Source organism: Podarcis vaucheri, assembly GCF_965113315.1.
Source record: "Podarcis vaucheri genome assembly, chromosome: 11".
NCBI lineage: Eukaryota > Metazoa > Chordata > Lepidosauria > Squamata > Lacertidae > Podarcis > Podarcis vaucheri.
This window is the reverse complement of record NC_138749.1, coordinates 56,461,455-56,481,313: the sequence shown is the minus strand read 5'-3', so window position 1 is coordinate 56,481,313 and position 19,859 is coordinate 56,461,455. Positions and strand designations below refer to the sequence as shown.

Genomic DNA, 19,859 nt, shown 5'->3' with positions numbered 1-19,859 from the left:
CAAATCACTGGATCCATATATATCTTGCTCATCTTCTAACGACAACAAAAATGTAGCTTGTCTTTAAGATTGATCTCTCTGCCTGAGGACAGGAAACTGATAAATGTAGTTCCATTTTTTAAAAAGCGAGGTGGCCAAGTTTGCAGAAGACTCATGATGCCAAACTGTTCAAGGTGGTTAAAACAAACAAAACTCAGTGAAAGGGTATTACAGTAGCAAATGCAGTTCAGCGAAAGCATGTGTAATATATTAGGGCAGAAGGTCCAAATTTCCTATATATGATGTGGGGACCTGATCCTGTGTTGAATTACCGGGAAAAGGATCTCAGGGCTGTAGAGAGTAGCTCAAAGAAGATGAGCTACCCAGTGAATTGTTGCTGCAAATTCAACCCAGTGAATTGTTGCTGCAAAAAGGGAAAATTCAATGTTATAAAATATTAGAAAAAGGATAAAAAATAAAACGAGAAATATTATAATGACATTACGGTGCAATTACACTTGGAGTACTGTGTCTAGTCTTCTTTAAAAGGTAAAGGTAAAGAGACCCCTGACCATTAGGTCCAGTCGTGGCCAACTCTGGGGTTGCAGCGCTCATCTCGCTTTATTGGCTGAGGGAGCCGGTGTACAGCTTCCGGGTCATGTGGCCAGCATGACTAAGCCGCTTCTGGCGAACCAGAGCAGCGCACGGAAATGCCATTTACCTTCCCACCGGAGCGGTACCTATTTATCTACTTGCACTTTGACATGCTTTCAAACTGCTAGGTTGGCAGGAGCAGGGACCGAGCAACGGGAGCTCACCCCGTCACAGGGATTCGAACCGCCGACCTTCTGATCGGCAAGTCCTAGGCTCTGTGGTTTAACCCACAGTGCCACCCGTGTCCCTCCAGTCTTCTTTACTGGATATCAAAAAGAGATGAACAAGAGCAGTAAAAGGCACTTATGTCTGTGGAATGCTCTCCCCAGGGAGTTTCGCCTGGCTCCTTCATTACATATCTTTAGGTGCCAGGTGAAAACATTTCTCTACAACCAGGTGGAAATGATGCCTTATGAGGAACGGCTAAGGGAGCTGGGCATGTTTAGCCTGGAGAAGAGGAGGTTAAGGGGTGATATGATAGCCATGTTCAAATATATAAAAGGATGTCACATAGAGGAGGGAGAAAGGTTGTTTTCTGCTGCTCCAGAGAAGCGGACACGGAGCAATGGATTCAAACTACAAGAAAGAAGATTCCACCTAAACATTAGGAAGAACTTCCTGACAGTAAGAGCTGTTTGACAGTGGAATTTGCTGCCAAGGAGTGTGGTGGAGTCTCCTACTTTGGAGGTCTTTAAGCAGAGGCTTGACAACCATATGTCAGGAGTGCTCTGATGGTGTTTCCTGCTTGGCAGGGGGTTGGACTCGATGGCCCTTGTGGTCTCTTCCAACTCTATGATTCTAGGTGTTCGGTTGGTTAACATTCTATAGCTTTTTTAATGTGTTTGGGGAGGGTTTACTGGTTTGTTTTTGTTTTGTTACGTATTCTCATTTTGTATTTTTCTGTCGTGAACCACCCTGTGATCTTCGGATGAAGGCCAGTACAAATTTTACAAATATTTAAAATGATGATGTTGATGTTTGGGGCTATGTAGTTTAGAAAAAAGTTGAGCAAGGGGGACCATGATAGATACATACAACTATGCACAGTGTGGAGAAAATGGACAGAGAAGTGGTTTTCTTCCTCTCTCATCACCATCATCATCATGGAAGTTAGGGTCACCCAATGAAGTTGAATGGTGGAAAATGTAGAACAGACAAAAGGAAGACCTGGTCTGAACAGAGACATTGGATTCTTATCTCATTATACCTGACTAAGCCTTTTCTCACCTTCTCACCCCTTGCCTTTTCCTGTAAGACCTATTGCAGTCGTTAAGAGTCGTCAACAGGCTCATCTCAGCTATCTGCCAATCTCCCATTCCCACCACCCTTATGAGTAATACCCCTCCCCACCTTCTCACTATATAGAAGGATCTGGCAACTTCTGTTTCAGTGTATCTGAAGAAGTGTGCATGCACACGAAAGCTCATACCAAGAACTAACTTAGTTGGTCTTTAAGGTGCTACTGGAAGGAATTTTTTTATTTAGACAAAAGGAAGCACTTTACAGAGAGCGGAGTTAATATGGAATACATTTCCATGGGCTCTTTCACACCAACTTGGTCCTCTTTAAAATAGGGATTAGACAGATTCATGGAGAGAAAGGCTATCACTGGTGATGGTAACAAGATATAGCGTCTCCAGCAGGAAGTGTGCTTTTAAATTATAATCACCAAAGGTAAAGGTAAAGGACCCCTGGACGGTTAAATCCAGTCAAATGCGATTATGGGGTTGCCTCCTTGCTGTTTAAGATCTGAAACTTTTCATACAGCTGTGAGTTTGTTATATTTGCTTGATCATTTGCTGCCGGTTTCTATCCTGTGGGTTTCGTGGAGGGTTTACTAGAAAATAAGGCTAATTTGCATAGGAAATTGGTCAGTTTGCATCAGAATCAGCCGAGAACACCAGGGAGTGTTTGGCATATTTATTTTACTTGTATTTAGCAAGCAGGCCAAAAACTTCGAAACTACCAAACTTGCCTAATATTGTATTTACAGCTGGCACACATTCATTGTTACTAAGCTGGGCGGTGGTGGGTAGGTGGGTGGGAATCTAGCCCTGGACATTTTTCAGCAGAAAATTGTCCACCCCACATCGCTGGAAACTGCTAGTGCAAAAACAAATAGCAACCTCTGTGTGTGACCAGGCAGAATAATTTAATACAATTGCGCCTATAATTCTTTCCATTCACCCCCAATGTTTCCTCTTGCTGTTTGTGATTAGATTGTAAGCTGCTTGAAGCAGAGAGGTGTGTCTTTCTGAAAACAACAACACGATACCTGTTACTTTGTAAAGCAATTTATAGACTGATGATGCGATTTAAATCATTGTTGCTGTTCCTTTTGCGAAGGATTTACAGAAATGATAGCTGGGTGATCCTCCATCCAATTTCAGGCAATTTGCAGCATCTCCAATAGCCCCTGCACCTCGTTCCATAGGGCTCAAAAGGCTTCCCCACTCTCAAGGCTTTTCAAGGCTTTGCAAAGAGGGATGGGAATAGTTGTTCCTGCAAACCATTTACATGTCACTTCTACACAGATGGTTTTGCAGATTATCTCTTTGGTTAATTCTTGCTGCAGTTCTCTTAAGGTAGGTCAGTTGGTCCAAGTCTACCCCCAACTTCCTTAAGTGACCTGGACAACGAGATCCGAACTACTGTACTTTGAACTGATGCACAAATGAATATTGCACGGGCTTACATCTCTCTTCCCTCGTCTCTTTTACATCGCAACCATTGTCCAATAGTTGCTATTATGGTTTTGCTATCACTTATTTATAGTGCATTCTTAAGAAGTGTTTGAAGTGCAGTGCTACACGTTACCGCCTCAGACATCGATCAGGCAATTAATTGCAAACAGTTTTTGTGCTATTTACAGGAGAGCCTAAAATAACACACACTGACTCATACCAACGCAGTAGAATTCAAAAATCTGTCCTGGTTTCTGAGGGATCTATGTACAGCGTATAAAACAATGCATCCTGGTGTTTCTGTATGGGAACTTGGTTTTTCCCCCTCTTGGTATTATCTTGTGATAGCTGAAGTACAATATTTAAGTACAATTTTTTCATTTTTTATATAAAAACCCCCACATCCGTTTCTGCTGCAGCATTCAGTAAAACCATTTCCTTTCTCTGCTGTGCTAATCAAATCAGTTCTGGTATCCCTTCCTTTAGCTTTGGCTGTTACAGCAATAATTCTTTACTACACATATTGCTTTTTGCATTTTTTCTCTTGGGCCTGTTCTTGCTTTGCTCCTCCAAGGCTTCATCCTGTCCAAGGCTGCCCTGTGATTCCAAGGCTGGATATGGATTTGACGTGGCATCAGTGCTGGGCTGTGAGCTTGAGCCACTGGACTGTGCTCCCTGGAGCAGCGATCCGAGCAATGACCCAATTAGTTAAAAGCTATATTTATTTAAAAGAACCAAACAGACAAAGGGTTGATCACAAGCATTGCAAAATGCCAACAAAAAAGAAAAAAGCTCTAATGCACTGGGGGAGGCAGGGAATCAAAATGTGTGCACTGTGGGGATTGATTTTTTTAAAGAAGTCATTTCTGGAATTGAACTCATCCATTAAAGAGTACCGTTTGTCCTCCCAGCCCAGTTTACCACTAGCATTGCCCCTAAACGTCCTTGATAAGCAACAGAGGGGAAATCGTTGCATCAACGTTTGCTGTTCTGAAATGGCTTCTGATGCCATGCAACAAAATCCGATAGGGTTCTGCCAATGGGTTACCTCTTTACTGGGCACCTGTTTTAAAGAGTTTGCAGGATGCTGGTGCAACTGCATCAGGGCAGGAACAAAGTAACAGATCCAATGATAAACTAGGAGCTGTCGTATTGGGTCCATGGTGAGACCATTGTGACTGGTCCTATGTTGATGTTTCAGTGGCAGAATGATGTTCATAGCTTTGGGACTCAGCTGGCAAGTTGATGTAATTAGACGACCTCACAGGAGAAGAGTAAAAGCATATACAGTGGTACCTCACGTTACATACGCTTCAGGTTACAGACGCTTCAGGTTACAGACTCCGCTAACCCAGAAATACTACCTTGGGTTACAAACTTTGCCCCAGGATGAGAACCGAAATCGCGCGCCTCAGGTTAAGAATGGTTTCGGGTTAAGAACAGACCTCCGGAACGAATTAAGTTTGTAACCCGAGGTACCATTGTAGTTTAAGCTATAAGACATTCATTCTTGATTTTCTGCCTCCCTTCTTCACATTTTTCATCCTCTCATTCCTATTCAATGATATATATGTATTTTCCACGTGAGTCAATTGTCTCAATATTTGTACGTAATTCTCTTTCCAGTACTTATTTGTTTCTTTTGTCTTACTTTATACAGTGGACGCTCGCAGTGCCACATCTGCGCACACGCGGGTTGCAACTTGGCGCTTATGTACAAAGCATGATTTAGTGCTTCTGTGCATGTGTGACCACCAAAACCCGGAAGTAACACGTTCCGGTACTTCTGGGTTTTGGTGGGTCCGCAACCCAAAAAAATGCAACCTAAAGCATCTGTAACCCGAGGTATGACTGTATCTGTTTTTGGTTTGTTTGTTTTTACATTGTATCACAGTACCGAAAACCCTAATATAAACAATTACAAAAAGAACAGTAGACAAAAAATTAATCTAATCTGAAAACATTTCAATGCTGTGTCATTTGATTGTAGCAGTTGCTGCTTTTCTGAGTTGACACTACAGCCAAAGCACAACATTCTTGTTGGCTTTTGAACAGTAAAGTACATAACAATAAACAATTGCTATTCCGTTTTCCAGTTTAATGGGGATTTATGGAGGGAAATTCCTGCTGGATGGTGCTTTATGTTTTTAGAATTTTCCATCCCATCTCTTTTGCTTCCTCCCTTTCTTTTTAAATCCAGGACAGGGCACATATTCAAGTACAGTCTATAATGAGAAATGGCCATTAGAGAGGTATTGATTCATTAGAACAATTTCCAGATGGGAAGCCATGCCAGTTTGTTGCAGCAATGACAACAGTCTTTTGGCACCTTAAAGGCTGACAAATTTATTATGGCATAAGTCTGCACGAGCCAGAGTCCACTCCATCTGATGAATTGGACTCCAGTCCACAAAAAGTTACACCATATTATATACTGTATATATATGGGCTTTTAAGGTGCCACAAAAATCTTCATTGTTTTGTTTCTTCCTTTGCTCCCTCTTTCATGAGATATTATAGTACTGAACACTATATTAATATTAATATTAATATTTGGACTGGGTGTTCATCAATATGCAGATGATACCCAGCTCTACCTTTCTTTCAAATCAGAACCAGTGAAGGCGGTGAAGGTCCTGTGTGAGTGCCTGGAGGCGGTTGGAGGATGGATGGCGGCTAATGGATTGAAGTTGAATCCTGACAAGACAGAAGTACTGTTTTTGGGGGACAGGGGGCGGGCTGGTGTGGAGGACTCCCTGGTCCTGAATAGGGTAACTGTGCCCCTGAAGGACCAGGTGCGCAGCCTGGGAGTCATTTTGGACTCACAGCTGTCCATGGAGGCGCAGGTCAATTCTGTATCCAGGGCAGCTGTCTACCAACTCCACCTGGTACGCAGGCTGAGACCCTACCTGCCCGCTGACTGTCTGGCCAGAGTGGTGCATGCTCTAGTTATCTCCCGCTTGGACTACTGCAATGCGCTCTACGTGGGGCTACCTTTGAAGGTGACTCGGAAACTACAGCTAATCCAGAATGCGGCAGCTAGACTGGTGACTGGGGGCGGCCGCCGAGACCACATAACACCGGTCTTGAAAGACCTACATTGGCTCCCAGTACGTTTCCGAGCACAATTCAAAGTGCTGGTGTTGACCTTTAAAGCCCTAAACGGCTTCGGCCCAGTATACCTGAAGGAGCGTCTCCACCCCCATCGTTCTGCCCGGACACTGAGGTCCAGCGCCGAGGGCCTTCTGGCGGTTCCCTCATTGCGAGAAGCGAAGCTACAGGGAACCAGGCAGAGGGCCTTTTCGGTGGTGGCGCCCGCCCTGTGGAATGCCCTCCCATCGGATGTCAAGGTGATGGACAACTACCTGACATTCAGAAGACATCTTAAGGCGGCCCTATTCAGGGAAGCTTTTAATGTATGATATTTTAGTGTTTTTTGGGTTTCTGTGGAAGCCGCCCAGAGTGGCTGGAGAAACCCAGCCAGATGGGCGGGGTACAAATAATAAATTATTATTATTATTATTATTACTTTAATACTGTTAAAGGTAAATGTACCCCTGACCGTTAGGTCCAGTTGCGGACGACTCTGGGGTTGCGCTCTCGTCTCGCTTTACTGGACAAGGGAGCCGGCGTTTGTCCGCAGGCAGCTTCTGGGTCATGTGGCCAGCATGACTAAGCCGCTTCTGGCGAACCAGCACAATGCATGGAAACGCTGTTTACCCTTCCGCCGAAGCGGTACCCATTTATCTACTTGCACTTTGATGTGCCTTTGAACTGCTAGGTTGGCAGGAGCTGGGACTGAGCAATGGGAGCTCACCCCGTCGCGGGGATTCGAACCACCAACCTTCTGATCGGCAAGCCCTAGGCTCTGTGGTTTAGACCACAGCGCCCTCCGCATTAAGAACAATATTAAATACTGAATTTCTACAATTGCACCCTTGCACCTACAGTATACACCTTCCAATGTGTTTTATGTAGGAACAGAATAATCATTGTTTATTAGTACTTCAGAGAGTATTAATAGCATCCAAAGGAGACCTGATTCAGGTTGCTTAGTTTTATCCTTTTCCCCTGCAAAATTTCCTATAATAACCTGTGCTCCTGCCTCAGCTGTTATTTGCCACATTGAACAAAACATAAGACACCTATTTATGTCCTCTCTGCTGCTTCTGGGGCAAATAGCAGCTTTAGGGGAGCACTTTGATTGAAAAAAACAACAACAGTAGATGGAGGGGGAAATTTAACCCACCTCTCCCACCTCCACAGTCCCAAGCCTACTCAGACATGTAATTCTATTTTTTTAATGTTGGTTTTATTTATATGCTGAGTGTTATTAAGTCTTGCTCTTTTTGGTCTTATAGCTGTTTAATGTGAACCCACACCCCACTCTTGTTTCTCAGTAGCCTAAAGTTTCCAGACGTCCCCATTTCAGGGGGACAGTCCCCATATTTACAAATCAGTCCCCTGACAAAATCCATATATTTAGTAGGAAGTTGAAAGTGTCTCCTGATTCATTGAAAAAAAATCTGGTAACCTTACAGAAGCCACCTTTGGGCTTGCAACCCTGTCTGTGCTCACTGTCTGAGTTCACTATTAGAAGGAGTGATGTATGCACTAACACAATATGTTCGTGCAATAACACATATTACATTGATTAACTTGTGCCATGGAGTTTGATGTATTATAGTGAGCGCTATCTATGGCTCAGGAAATGAACAAATATAAACTTTAATGTGCCAACCTTGCTTTTCTTATTATCTGTCTGAATTGATTTGCTAAAATTTAGCAGCTCATAGCGAGCCTCCCAGTTTTCATTTCAAGAATTGCTTTTGGCCAAAATATTTCCCCCCGTAACGTAAAGGACAGTATTTGTTTTGTTCAAGTATTCTCAGCTCGTTTAAAATGAGGTGGCAAAGAAACTGTGAGCTTAATGTGCATCTCGCTTCTGAAAATTGAATTGTAAATGGATAATGGCAATGGACATAGTCTGTGGGTGTTTTTAGACACTCTCTGTTTTGCAGTAGACTTCAATCACATACAGTACCAGCAAATTCCAGCTGTGGAATTCCAGCTGATCAGGAGGTATTATGCAACAAACCCACTTCCTAAGAAGATTAGGTTTTTGGTGATAAGGAAAGTGATGGGAAAATGCACTGGAAAATGTCGGATAACACTTGCTCTCTGACCTCTCTGTAAACAAATCATAATAAATGCACAATAAATACCTCGCTTCACCCTCCTTCCAGTTAAATCAGAATGAACGCTCAATAAACAGGCCATCTAGACCATTTGCTTTTTCTTCTCTGAAGATGAAGAGGGCTTCCATAGGGGGGCTTAATTGGAGATATTGCAAATAAGTTATTGGCAGCATTTTTTAAAAAAATACTTATTGAATTCCCAGCTTGGAAGGGTGAATCCAGATTAAACAGGAAAGGGTGGGATTTAGACTGGCATTTTGAAGTCAATGGCATCATATGGACATTGCAAAAACATGCATGCCTGAGGAACACTGATCCCGCAAGGAAATCTGTAGGACTTCCCACTTCATTTTATTATTATGATTTTATTTATGATTTTCAGTTTTATACATCTCAATAATTTTACAATCATTTTAACATTTCAAAACTCAACTTCCCCCTCTCTCTGCGGTTCCTTAACTTTGTTTTTTATATTTTCTGCATATTCCAAATTGACTTAAGTTACTCATTTTTTCATCTACTTTAAATATATACTCTTATAAAACTTCAGGTTTTATAACTGCCAATGTTCTTATCTATTTACAGTTTATTTGTAGATATTCCATAAACCATTTCCATTCTTCTATAAAAAGTTTGTTATCTTGATTTCTTATTTTTCCGGTACGTTTCGCCATTTCTACATATTTCATAAGTTCTTCTGTCCCTTCTTCTTCTTACTATTTTTGAGCAAGTAACATTCTACAGCGACTACAGAGGACTTCCCACTTCAGCTTAGAAAATCAATAAGTCAAGGAGTTAGGGTTGCCTCTGGCAATCCTATCAGAACGAGACTGCTCAGTGTGACCTAGGAAGTTCACAGTATATGCTCTTAGTAGAAGAAGGGCAAGAAGGCAACTAAATTTCTCCCCTCCAAAGAGCTACGAAACTGGTGAGAAGCTGCAGTGAGCATCCAAGGTGGTTGTGGATTTGAGACTTTTTACTGCAGAGCTCTTGATTTTATATTTCTTAAATGGCAGATTAATAGTACAGTTTCCTTTACAAAGCAAATGCATAGCCCACCAGCTATTCTGTTAACTATTAAAGGAATTTAATGCCTTTCTCTTGTTCGTCATCCACGCCCTCCTGAGATTGAAGAATTAGATTAAATTGCAGCCTTAAATCTCTATGTCTGCTTGTCATTCTCCAGTGTTCAAATATCACCCATTAGAACGTAATTCAGATATGGGAACTGCATATTAAGAGATCTTCTTTCACACATGAATATATCTGAAAACACACATATTCATATCTTTCCCTCATGTGTGATTAACACCCTGGATATTTCTTTTAATGAAGCCATTTTTGTGTTATCACATTGCTGTACAAGTAATCAGTTCAACATGAATAAATCTTGGCAAGTTTTCGAAGGAAGGCTCCTCTTCTCCAGCTAAAACTATTACAATGCGACGCAGAGACAGATTGTATGCAGACAGCCATGAATTCAAATCTCCCTAAGTAAGAAATTTCTAATTTTGCAGGCCTATTTTTAGAATAGTTAATAGAGGGCTGGCTGTCAACCAGCGTTTTCAGGGATTTTCTGCGCCAGGATTAAATGCAGATGACTTTGCTGCTCGCATCATCAAAATGTATACCTCTGACCAGACGTTGCGTAGAATCTCGAGGGTACGGGGTATTGCATTTTTGTTCATGAAATATTTCTAAGGTCACATTGCAGCACCTTTATTTTTTATACTTCATTTAAACTGCCATTTCAGCATCTGCTGGGTGGGTGATAGGGACCGGGGGACTCTTAGCAAAGGTTATATGGGTAATATTTAAGATTAATTGCAGGGGGGGAAATGGCTGAGAAGTTCCTGACCCATGCCTGAGTCCTGTTTCTGTTTGCTGGCCTTCCAGCAGTTGTAATTTATGCAATGTCAGGTGGCTGTCCCTTTCTTTTATATCATTGCGATTTGAGACCCCCCAGCACACCCCAAAAATGAAATACAGTGACACAGGATTTTAGTTTAAGTTATTGGGCAAAATTTAGGCCACAACTTTATTGAATACAAAATGTGAGTGGTATTGCCTTAGGCATTGGAATCATCCAAACTGGTGTATCAGATTCCCACCTGCATCACGGGGAATCTGATAAAAGGGTGAAGAGCAACGTCCAGCCACTTTTGATTGATGGGGTCTGTGTGGAGAGGGTAACAACGTTCAGATTTTTGGGCATTGAATTACAAGAGGATCTGTCCTGGAGTGTCAACACAAGGGGGCTTGTGAAGAAGGCGCAGCAGAGACTGTACTTTTTGAGAATACTAAGGAAAAACCATCTTCCGCAGAAACTGCTGCTTGCCTTCTATCACTGTGCCATTGAGAGCGTGCTCACTTATGGCTTATGTGTGTGGTACGGAAGCTGTACTGCCCAAGACAGGATGGGGTTGTGCAGGGTTGTTAAGGCAGCAGAGAGCATTGTTGGCTGCCCACTCTCCACCTTAGAGCAGATTTATGCCACAAGGTGCCATAGGAAGGCACTGGACATAGTAAAAGATCCATCGCATCCTGGTCACTGTCTCTTCGAGCTCTTGCCGTTGGGACGGAGATACAAGACGATGAAGACAAGAACGAGTTGTCTTAAGAACAGCTTCTTCTCCAGAGCGATCTCAGCCCTGAATGGGAAGCCCGGACTTTGAAAGTCATCTAATCTCCCTTGCTGTATTATACTGTATTGTTTAATTAGTGTTTTTATGGAGCAGTCAAGTAATTTCGTTGTCCCCGAAGGGGGCAATGACAATAAAGATATTATTATTATTATTATTATTATTATTATTATTATTATTATTAAACACTGCCAGAGGGAGCACCGCCAGAGGGTCCAGACTGGCGCTCACCCCCGGTGCTCCCGTGGGGTCCTGGTATGGCCCTAACCCCTTAGGCCAAGCCCTAGATTCCTTTAAAGGAATTCCCTTGAGCTTGGAGGGGCAGGTGATAGCCTCCCCTCCCTTCCCCACACATTGCTGACCCAATGCCTAACCGCCAAACCTTACAAAGTTGTGACGATTGCTACTGTGGTAGGTGAAAACCAAATGGCCCTGCCAATTTGCCAGATGGAAAAATTCCTACCAGGCCCCCATTGCAAAACAGGCGGCCAACAAGTCCATAGCAAGGCCAGATGGACCTAAATAAAGGATGGGTGGGTGGGTGGTCCGCTGCACAAAGGCAAAGAGAAGCAGCAAACAATGCATAGGGCTTAAATATTGTTTCACAGTCACCCCACAAGCCAAGGGTCCAAGTGACCATGAAACGACCAACCGGAGTGGAGCAGGGCATAGCCCTGCCCACGCCGGGAGGTGGGGGGTGCTTAGAGATCCGATGGCAACGTGCTCCCTCCTTTAAGAGGAATTGATATCTCATCCACATTGGTGGGTGATTGATTAGGGGTTGCAACTCCCAGTTCATACGCCTGATCTGCCCAACTCCTGCTGCAAATTTATCTGGCCTCCAAGGACCAAACAATTTTGGCGACAGCAGCTAACAACAGGGTGGAAGTGGATGGGTGGGACTTACGTAGACACTGCGCTGGCTGGGCAGAATCTGGTGCTTTAGTAGGGGTGCAAATTGCCCTCTTCCTGATCATTGAGTCAATTGTCTGATGTGTGCAGAGAGGGCGATACTCCTTCTTCCCAAATGGATCAGCCGAAGAGGGAGGACTGTGTGTGTGTGTGTTCTCTGTGTGTTTGTGCATGCAAGAATGTGTGTGAGAGAGTTGGGTGGGCTCACCCCTGCATTACACTACCTCCCGTGTAGATCTGCTGCGTAGCATTTTACAGGGCTGAGCGGTGAAGGGCGTGTTTAGAGAGTTCAGAACTCCGACTCCGTGTGATGGAGGTAGATCTGTGTTCTCCTCATACGGCAGGATCTGCTGTTGAATTTCTACAGCAAAATGTCAAGGGGGATGCTGATTCTCCATGATTACTTCTAAGTGCCCAGAAGGTAGTGCTTTCCTTGCTGACTTCTTGGTGCCACAGTGAAATATACTCGGAGTCCTGTAGTGATTTCATGCTCTTTATTGCAGCTTGTAAAACAGTGATTGAATTGCCCCCCAAACCTCAGGCTTTTATATACAGTGGTACCTCAGGTTACATATGCTTCAGGTTACATACACTTCAGGTTACAGACTCTGCTAACCCAGAAATACAGTGGTGCCTCGCAAGACGAAAAGAATCTGTTCCGCGAGTCTCTTCGTCTTGCGGTTTTTTCGTCTTGCGAAGCAAGCCCATTAGCGGCTTAGCAGATTAGCGCTATTAGTGGCTTATTGGGCTTAGTGGATCAGCTGATAAGCGCCTTAGCGGCTTAATGGATCAGCTGTTAAGCGGCTTAGCGGATCAGCTGATAAGTGGCTTAGCGGATCAACTGTTAAGCAGCTTAGCGGCTTGGGAAAAAGGGGGGGAGGGAAAAAACCCCGCAGGAACTCGCAACACATTTTCGTCTTGCGAAGCAAGCCCATAGGAAATTCATTTTGCGAAGCACCTCCAAAAAGGAAAACCCTTTCGTCTAGCGGGTTTTCCGTCTTGCGAGGCATTCGTCTTGCTGGGCACCATTGTATGAGTTCAGGTTAAGAATTTTGCTTCAGGCGGTGCGGCGGCAGCAGCAGGAGGCCCCATAAGCTAAAGTGGTGCTTCAGGTTAAGAACAGTTTCAGGTTAAGAACGGATCTCCGGAACAAATTAAGTACTTAACCCGAGCTACCACTGTACATTATTTACACAATGAGTTCTGTCTGATTGGCTGATTCTGCTTCCCTCCTGGAGCCTGATTGGTCTTTTCCTGCAGGCCAATCAGTTGTTGCATTCTAGGATCCTACTTGCCTATTATTCTGGGATCCAGGCTTAGTACATAACACACAGTGAACTTGGAGGAGAGAGAAGCTGCGAGGAGGGAAGTTGGAGACGGGTGTTGAGCTCCTCATTTCTGTACCTCCTCTGCTTTAACAATCCAATTCCCAGCTCTCTACTTAATTGAGTTCTTGCTTAACCAGATTTGGGTGAATGTGCACACACTCATTATTTATAGTCTGAGCCTAATGCAGGCATAGCGTGTGAAAAGTGTTTAGATCCACTGCATCGACAGCTTTCAGTAGGGCTGGTGTCCACCCTCAGTTACTTTTCATTGAGTATCTGCTGTAAAGTTGGAAATGAACCCTGAAGGAAAGTGAGGAATCCAAGGACTCCTTAGGAACCTAGAACAGTGTGGAGTGAGCCAGAGGTTTCTAGCATGTCTTATGCAAACAGCAAAAGAACAGTTCCATAGTCTCACTGGGTTAAAGCTGACCAAAATTCCAGAGGTAGCATTATTATCAATTTACGATAGGGTGGAAGATTTGCAGGCTAGGAAGGACTTGCTCACAAATTTATTGACAGCCGTTCAAATTATTATAGCCAGGAAGTGGAAGGGGCAAGCAGAATATAAAATGGAAGAATGGTATAAAGAGGCGTGGGATATAACTACTAATGATAAATTAACATGTGCCATTAAGGTAAGATGGGGAATATGCAGGAGAAATGATTTTGAGGAGGTATGGAAGGTGTTTGAAGAATTTGTATACTGCAAGAGGTATGGGATTTTTGGAAGGTAGGATAGTTACAATGGAATGGTCTTGGTGGTGGGGTGCACATTTTTATTCTTATTTATTTAGGATTATTTCATTGTCCAAAAAACAAAAAAGCACAACACTAAAAAAATTAAAGAACAGTTCCATTGTCAAAAGCTGTTCCTTTTGAAAACGACCCCCCTGCACAAATAAATTGATCCAGTTGCTCACTCTTCTTCACCCCTCCAAAGAGATGTTTTGCTTTTTGTAAATCACGCAACTTGATCTCACTGTGTCAAGTGGGGAAGGGCCTGGCTTGTCCATTAACAGCTGTGCATCCATGTAAGAATCTGGTGGGTGGGAACAGTTTCTGCGTCAATAAAGGGCTGTGATTTTCTTCCCTTCTATTATTGTTGTTGTCGTTGTTAAATTTTAATATTGTTCATTTTGTGTGGACTATTATACTATAAAGGTAAAGGTAAAGGGACCCCTGACCATTAGGTCCAGTCGTGACTGACTCTGGAGTTGCGGCGCTCATCTCACTTCATTGGCCAAGGGAACCGGCATACAGCTCCCGGGTCATACTGTACTTTTATTTGTTTTATCAGTTTGAGTGGGGACTCTTGTTTGGTGAAAATGAGACATACAGTATAAGAACATGCATAAATAAAGCTACATAAATTCCTATGCGTGCCCCATTCTCCATCTGTTTGTGTGCACTTGTGGGAGGAAATGATTTGTGCTTTTATTTTGCATTTTAAAATGCCTGTTATAAATTCCTTTCCCACTTATGCTTATTTACCATTTTCTTCTCCTTCCCGCAGTACTTGGGATGTATAGAGGTCTTGCGTTCCATGAGATCCCTTGACTTCAATACTAGAACACAGATTACAAGGTAATATGAGATGATGTACTGCAAATACTTTTCCGCATCTATCTTTTGAACTACCTTGCATAAGTACGTACCATCGGAAGAAGAACAAAGGCAGAAAAGAATATGTGTGCTTCTTTTCCTTATTCGCACCTAAATAAAAGCAGAGCATTCCTGTATGATGGGAAGGGGACTGCCTCTTATGGTTCTACTACCTGAGGTAGCTGCTTCATTCTGCCTCAACTGTGGGTAAGCTCTGAATACCGTATTTTTCGAACCATAACACTCACTTTTTTCCTCCTAGAAAGTAAGGGGAAATGTCTGTGCGTGTTATGGAGCGAATGCCTACGGGTGGCGGGGGGGATCTGCTGCAGTCGTGAGCAGAAGATCCATGGTTCCCCTTCCTTCCCTCCTCCGTGGCTCGCTTTGAAACAGCAAAGCGGGAGAAGAGCCGCTGAGTGGGGAGGAGAGAGAGACAGAGAGCCTGTTTCTTTAAAGGAGCAAAGCAGGAGAGGAGAGGAGCCTTCTCCCCTTATACCCCTCTTCTGCATTATTAGCAGCATCCTTTTCCACACACCCCACGCGTGCTCCTTGTCCCTTGAGTGCTTTTCCTTCCCTCCCCACTTAAAACATGGTTACAAAGCATGGATCCACATGGATCCGCAGGATTTTTGCATTGGGCTACTCCAAACTCACTGTCAGATCACATGTCAGTGGCCACAGCATGAACCACAAAAATCATACATCCACTGTTTCCTTTAGAATATTTTTTTTTCTTGTTTTCCTCCTCTAAAAACTACATTTGTGTTATGGTCGAGTGCGTGTTATAGAGCGAAAAAAACGGTATGCTAAAACTTCACAGTTCCCTAAGAAAATTAGCAAGATTGGTTGCCCTGATTTTCTTACTTTTAGCATACTCGAGACAGCCTATGAGACCATCAAATAGTATAATATTTCAAATGCTAACTTTGGTTTGCTATGAGCATCAGAGTGCTTTAGTCCATATGCAGATATTTCAGTAGATCATACTTGAATGTCACCATGAGAAACCAAACTGTATGCTTCTGGGAAGAATGGCAGATGCAACTAATAGACTATATGGAGTTGGTGGAAATGACTGGCAGAATCCGAGACCAGAGAGAAGAGTCGGTGGAAGAAGATTGGAGGAAATTTAAAATTTATTTGCAGAAACACTGTAACATTTTTGAATGCTGATGACATTGAAATGAATTGAAGGGGTTCCAGCAACAAGGTAAAATGTAAGAGGGGATTAATAATAGATAAACTAATAGGACATGAATTTGCTGAACAAATTTTAAAAAGGGATACAAAAATGGGAGACGTGAGGAAGTCAGGAAAATAAGTTAACTAAAGATGAGAAATTAAGAAAGAGGGAGATTTTGCTTTTCTTTTATATGTGTTTTTTCTTTTTCTCTTTTTTGTGGTTAATGTCTGTATTTTTTGTATTTTGTACTTTTGTATTTTTGTGTTTTGTACCTTTTTTGCTTTTGTATTTTTCTAAACTTTTTCATTGATAAAACCTAATAAAATATTATATAAAAAACAAACAAACTGTATGCTTCTGGCACCATGAAACCATTTGCTTCCCAATGTTCTTTTCTGTCTCTCCAGGGAAGCGATCAGCCTTGTTTGCGATGCTGTGCCGGCAGCCAAAGGAGCCTTTAAAAAAAGAAAGGTATTTGCCTTGTGTCTTTTTGTCAACGTGATCATATTCTCTCATCTTGGGAGCAAATGGGATGCGACATTAAGTCCATGTATGCATTTTACACTTACAGTTTTTGTCCTTTGAATTGCTGCCATGGGAGGAACTGAGCAGTATTGTGCCCATGGCAAAGGCAGTTAATCCTTTACCTGTGTACCAAAATCACAACACACATGCACATACAAATACTGGCGCTCCTATTGGGGTCAACAGAGATTCTTCCACTGGTACTTCCCTAAATAACGTATTTGAGTGAGATGTTTCGCTGATACCATGCATTAACAGTGGGTAGCGGGGAGCTACTGGGGCAACTGCTCTGGGTGCAGATTTTTTTGTGGGAATGTTCAGTGTGGCAGGAGAGGATATATTGTTTATTAAAATCTTTCCTAACTTGCGCTAGCAAGTTCCTTCATGTAGCAGAGTTACATTCCCCTTTCTTACATGCACAGCAGATAGGTTGTAGCAGGCTCTTGTGAGCCTCTTACTATTACAGTGGTATCTCGGGTTACATATGCTTCAGGTTACATACGCTTCAGGTTACAGACTCCACTAACCCAGAAATAGTACCTTGGGTTAAGAACTTTGCTTCAGGATGAGAACAGAAATCGTGCTCTGGTGGCACGGCAGCAGCGGGAGGCCCCATTAGCTAAAGTGGTGCTTCAGGTTAAGAACAGTTTCAGGTTAAGAACAGACCTCCGGAACGAATTAAGTACTTAGCCTGAGGTACTACTGTATACAGTTCAGTCTGACTCAGATTGAATTGTAAATTCCTGGTAAATTCCCTTTAATCCCTCTTAAAAGAATAAAGACACAGCAATCTTATTAAAAGTCAATAAAAGAAGTTTACTCACATCAGTTCACAGTTGGATTCCTGAAGGCAGACTTAGTTACAAACATGTACATGTGGATCTATCCCACATGGCAGATAATCCCAGTGCTTCTGCTAACTGGCAGCTAGCAGAGCATTCCTAGCTGAGAAGCTGGTAGAATGAAGAATGAAGTGAAAGAGAGAGAGAGTGCTGCATGACTCGTCCTTTTGTTACCTGGACAGGTAAGGTCATGCCCACCTCTAGTCACATGCAAGGGAAGGATGCTCCACCCCAGGAACAATAGGAAGTTTTGACTGGCTGGACCTAGGAGCATACGAAGGCAGGGGTGGGGCGGCGCACTCCAGATGTCACCCGGGGGGGGGGTAAGATGGCCCACTGCCTCCCCCCCAGCTGTAGAGCGGCCAAGGGCACGCGGCTTCCTCCTCCACTGGCTGAACCAACATTCCCTTGCATGTCCACTCTAGGAAAACAAGGTATGTTTTATTTTCAGCCAGTGTGCCTGTTAATACTTGTCTAACAGCATTTTTCCTGAATGAAATAAAACAACACTTTCCTCCACACTTGCAAACCCTAAAGGAAGGGCTTGTTTTCCCAAATTGTCCCAACTGTGTGGAGAATCCACACAAATGGTTTGTTACTCAACTCTGAGAGTTATATGGAGGGATTTAAAGTGGCTTTCGTGAGCAGATATAATTGCAAATGTTTCAGCATTTCTATAGTTAATAGATTTTAGTTTTCTGCTGTTACAGAAAAGCTTCTCTTCTGACACTTGTCGTGACTTTGAGGTAATTTGGCATTGCTCTGCATGTTCATCTCATGCCTCTTGGTTCTTTTTATCTATTTATTACATTCGTTTCATATGTAACCCATTCTCCCAAGGAGCTCAGAATGGTGTACAGTGGTACCTCGGCTTACAGACGCTTCAGGTTACAGACTCCGCTAACCCAGAAATAGTACCTCAGGTGAAGAACTTTGCTTCAAGATGAGAACAGAAATTGTGTGGCGGTGGCAGCAGGCGGCCCCATTAGCTAAAGTGGTGCTTCAGGTTAAGAACAGTTTCAGGTTAAGAACGGACCACCAGAACGAATTAAGTTCTTAACCCGAGGTACCACTGTACATGGTTCCTCACTCCCATTTCACCCTCAGAACAACCCTATGAGGTACGGTAGGCCGGGAGATGGTGACTGAAGCAAGGTTATCTTGTAGGGTTTTAGGGATATTTGAATCCAGATCTCCCTGGTATGACACCAACATAATAATAATAATAAATTTTATTTATATCCCGCCCTCCCCAGCCGAAGCCGGGCTCAGGGCGGCTAACAACAATAAAACAGTACAAAGGTACAACATAAACAACATTCTAAAATCATTCATTATAAAAATTAAAAACCACTTTAGATCACTATATTTCCCTTATCTATATAGAAACAACCTGTATTTTCTCTCTCTCCTCGTAGCACTGTCCCTTCCTTGTGAATCGACACACGACTTCTTTCTTACTAACTTCGGATAAAAGCAGCCGCAGAACGTTGATTAAAATGTCACACTCTTGACGAATAAACCCCAGAGGCTCCCCGTTTATGCAGCGTGGAGTCAAGTGTCACCAGATGCTCCTAGAGTACTGAAATGTGTGATTTTTGCTTTCACAGCCGCCGAGTAAAGCCCTCTCTAGTATCTTGGGGAAGAGCAACCTTCAGTTCGCGGGAATGAGCATTACTCTGAATATCTCTACCACCAGCTTAAACCTGATGACGCCTGATTCCAGACAGGTCTGTATGCTCTAATTCCTGCTTGCTGCTTTGAATAGTTCTATGGCGCTTGTTCCTTGCTACCTGCCAGATTATTTCTGTGCTTAGTGGTCCTGTACTCATTTGTTATAACTAGCATTTTCTGGTACGTCTGAGTAGCTGAACACTGGAAGATCCAGGGCAGACAAAAATAAGTACTTTCGTCACACAGCACCTACCGTATTTTTTGCACCATAACACTCACTTTTTTCCTCCTAGAAAGTAAGGGGAAATGTCTGTGCGTGTTATGGAGGAAATGCCTACAGGTGGCATGCCTACGGATTTTCCTCCTCTAAAAACTATGTGCATGTTATGGTCGGGTGCGTGTTATAGAGCGAAAAATACGGGTATTTGCTCCAGAAAAAGGGAGGGGTGACCACCAACTTGGATGACAAATGCATGGAGGATTAGGTCATCCGTGGCTAGAACCCATTACGGTAAAAACGTAAAGGACCCCTGGACGGTTAAGTCCAGTCAAAGGTGACAATGGGGTATGGCGCTCATTTTGCTTCAGGCTGAGGGAGCCGGCGTTTGCCCAAAGACAGCTTTCCGGGTCATGTGG

General features: G+C 43.1%; 1 protein-coding gene across 3 annotated transcripts in view; it reads left to right on the top strand.

The window, feature by feature from the left end:
• The window catches only part of SHC3 (SHC adaptor protein 3), a 60,345-nt gene that overhangs the window by 13,402 nt on the left and 27,084 nt on the right, over positions 1–19,859 (top strand). For all 3 annotated transcript variants that reach the window (XM_082241582.1, XM_082241583.1, XM_082241581.1), the window contains 3 exons: positions 14,911–14,981; positions 16,590–16,653; positions 19,160–19,279. In XM_082241582.1, the coding sequence (XP_082097708.1) occupies positions 14,911–14,981; positions 16,590–16,653; positions 19,160–19,279 (255 nt within the window). The remainder of the gene's footprint in view (positions 1–14,910; positions 14,982–16,589; positions 16,654–19,159; positions 19,280–19,859) is intronic.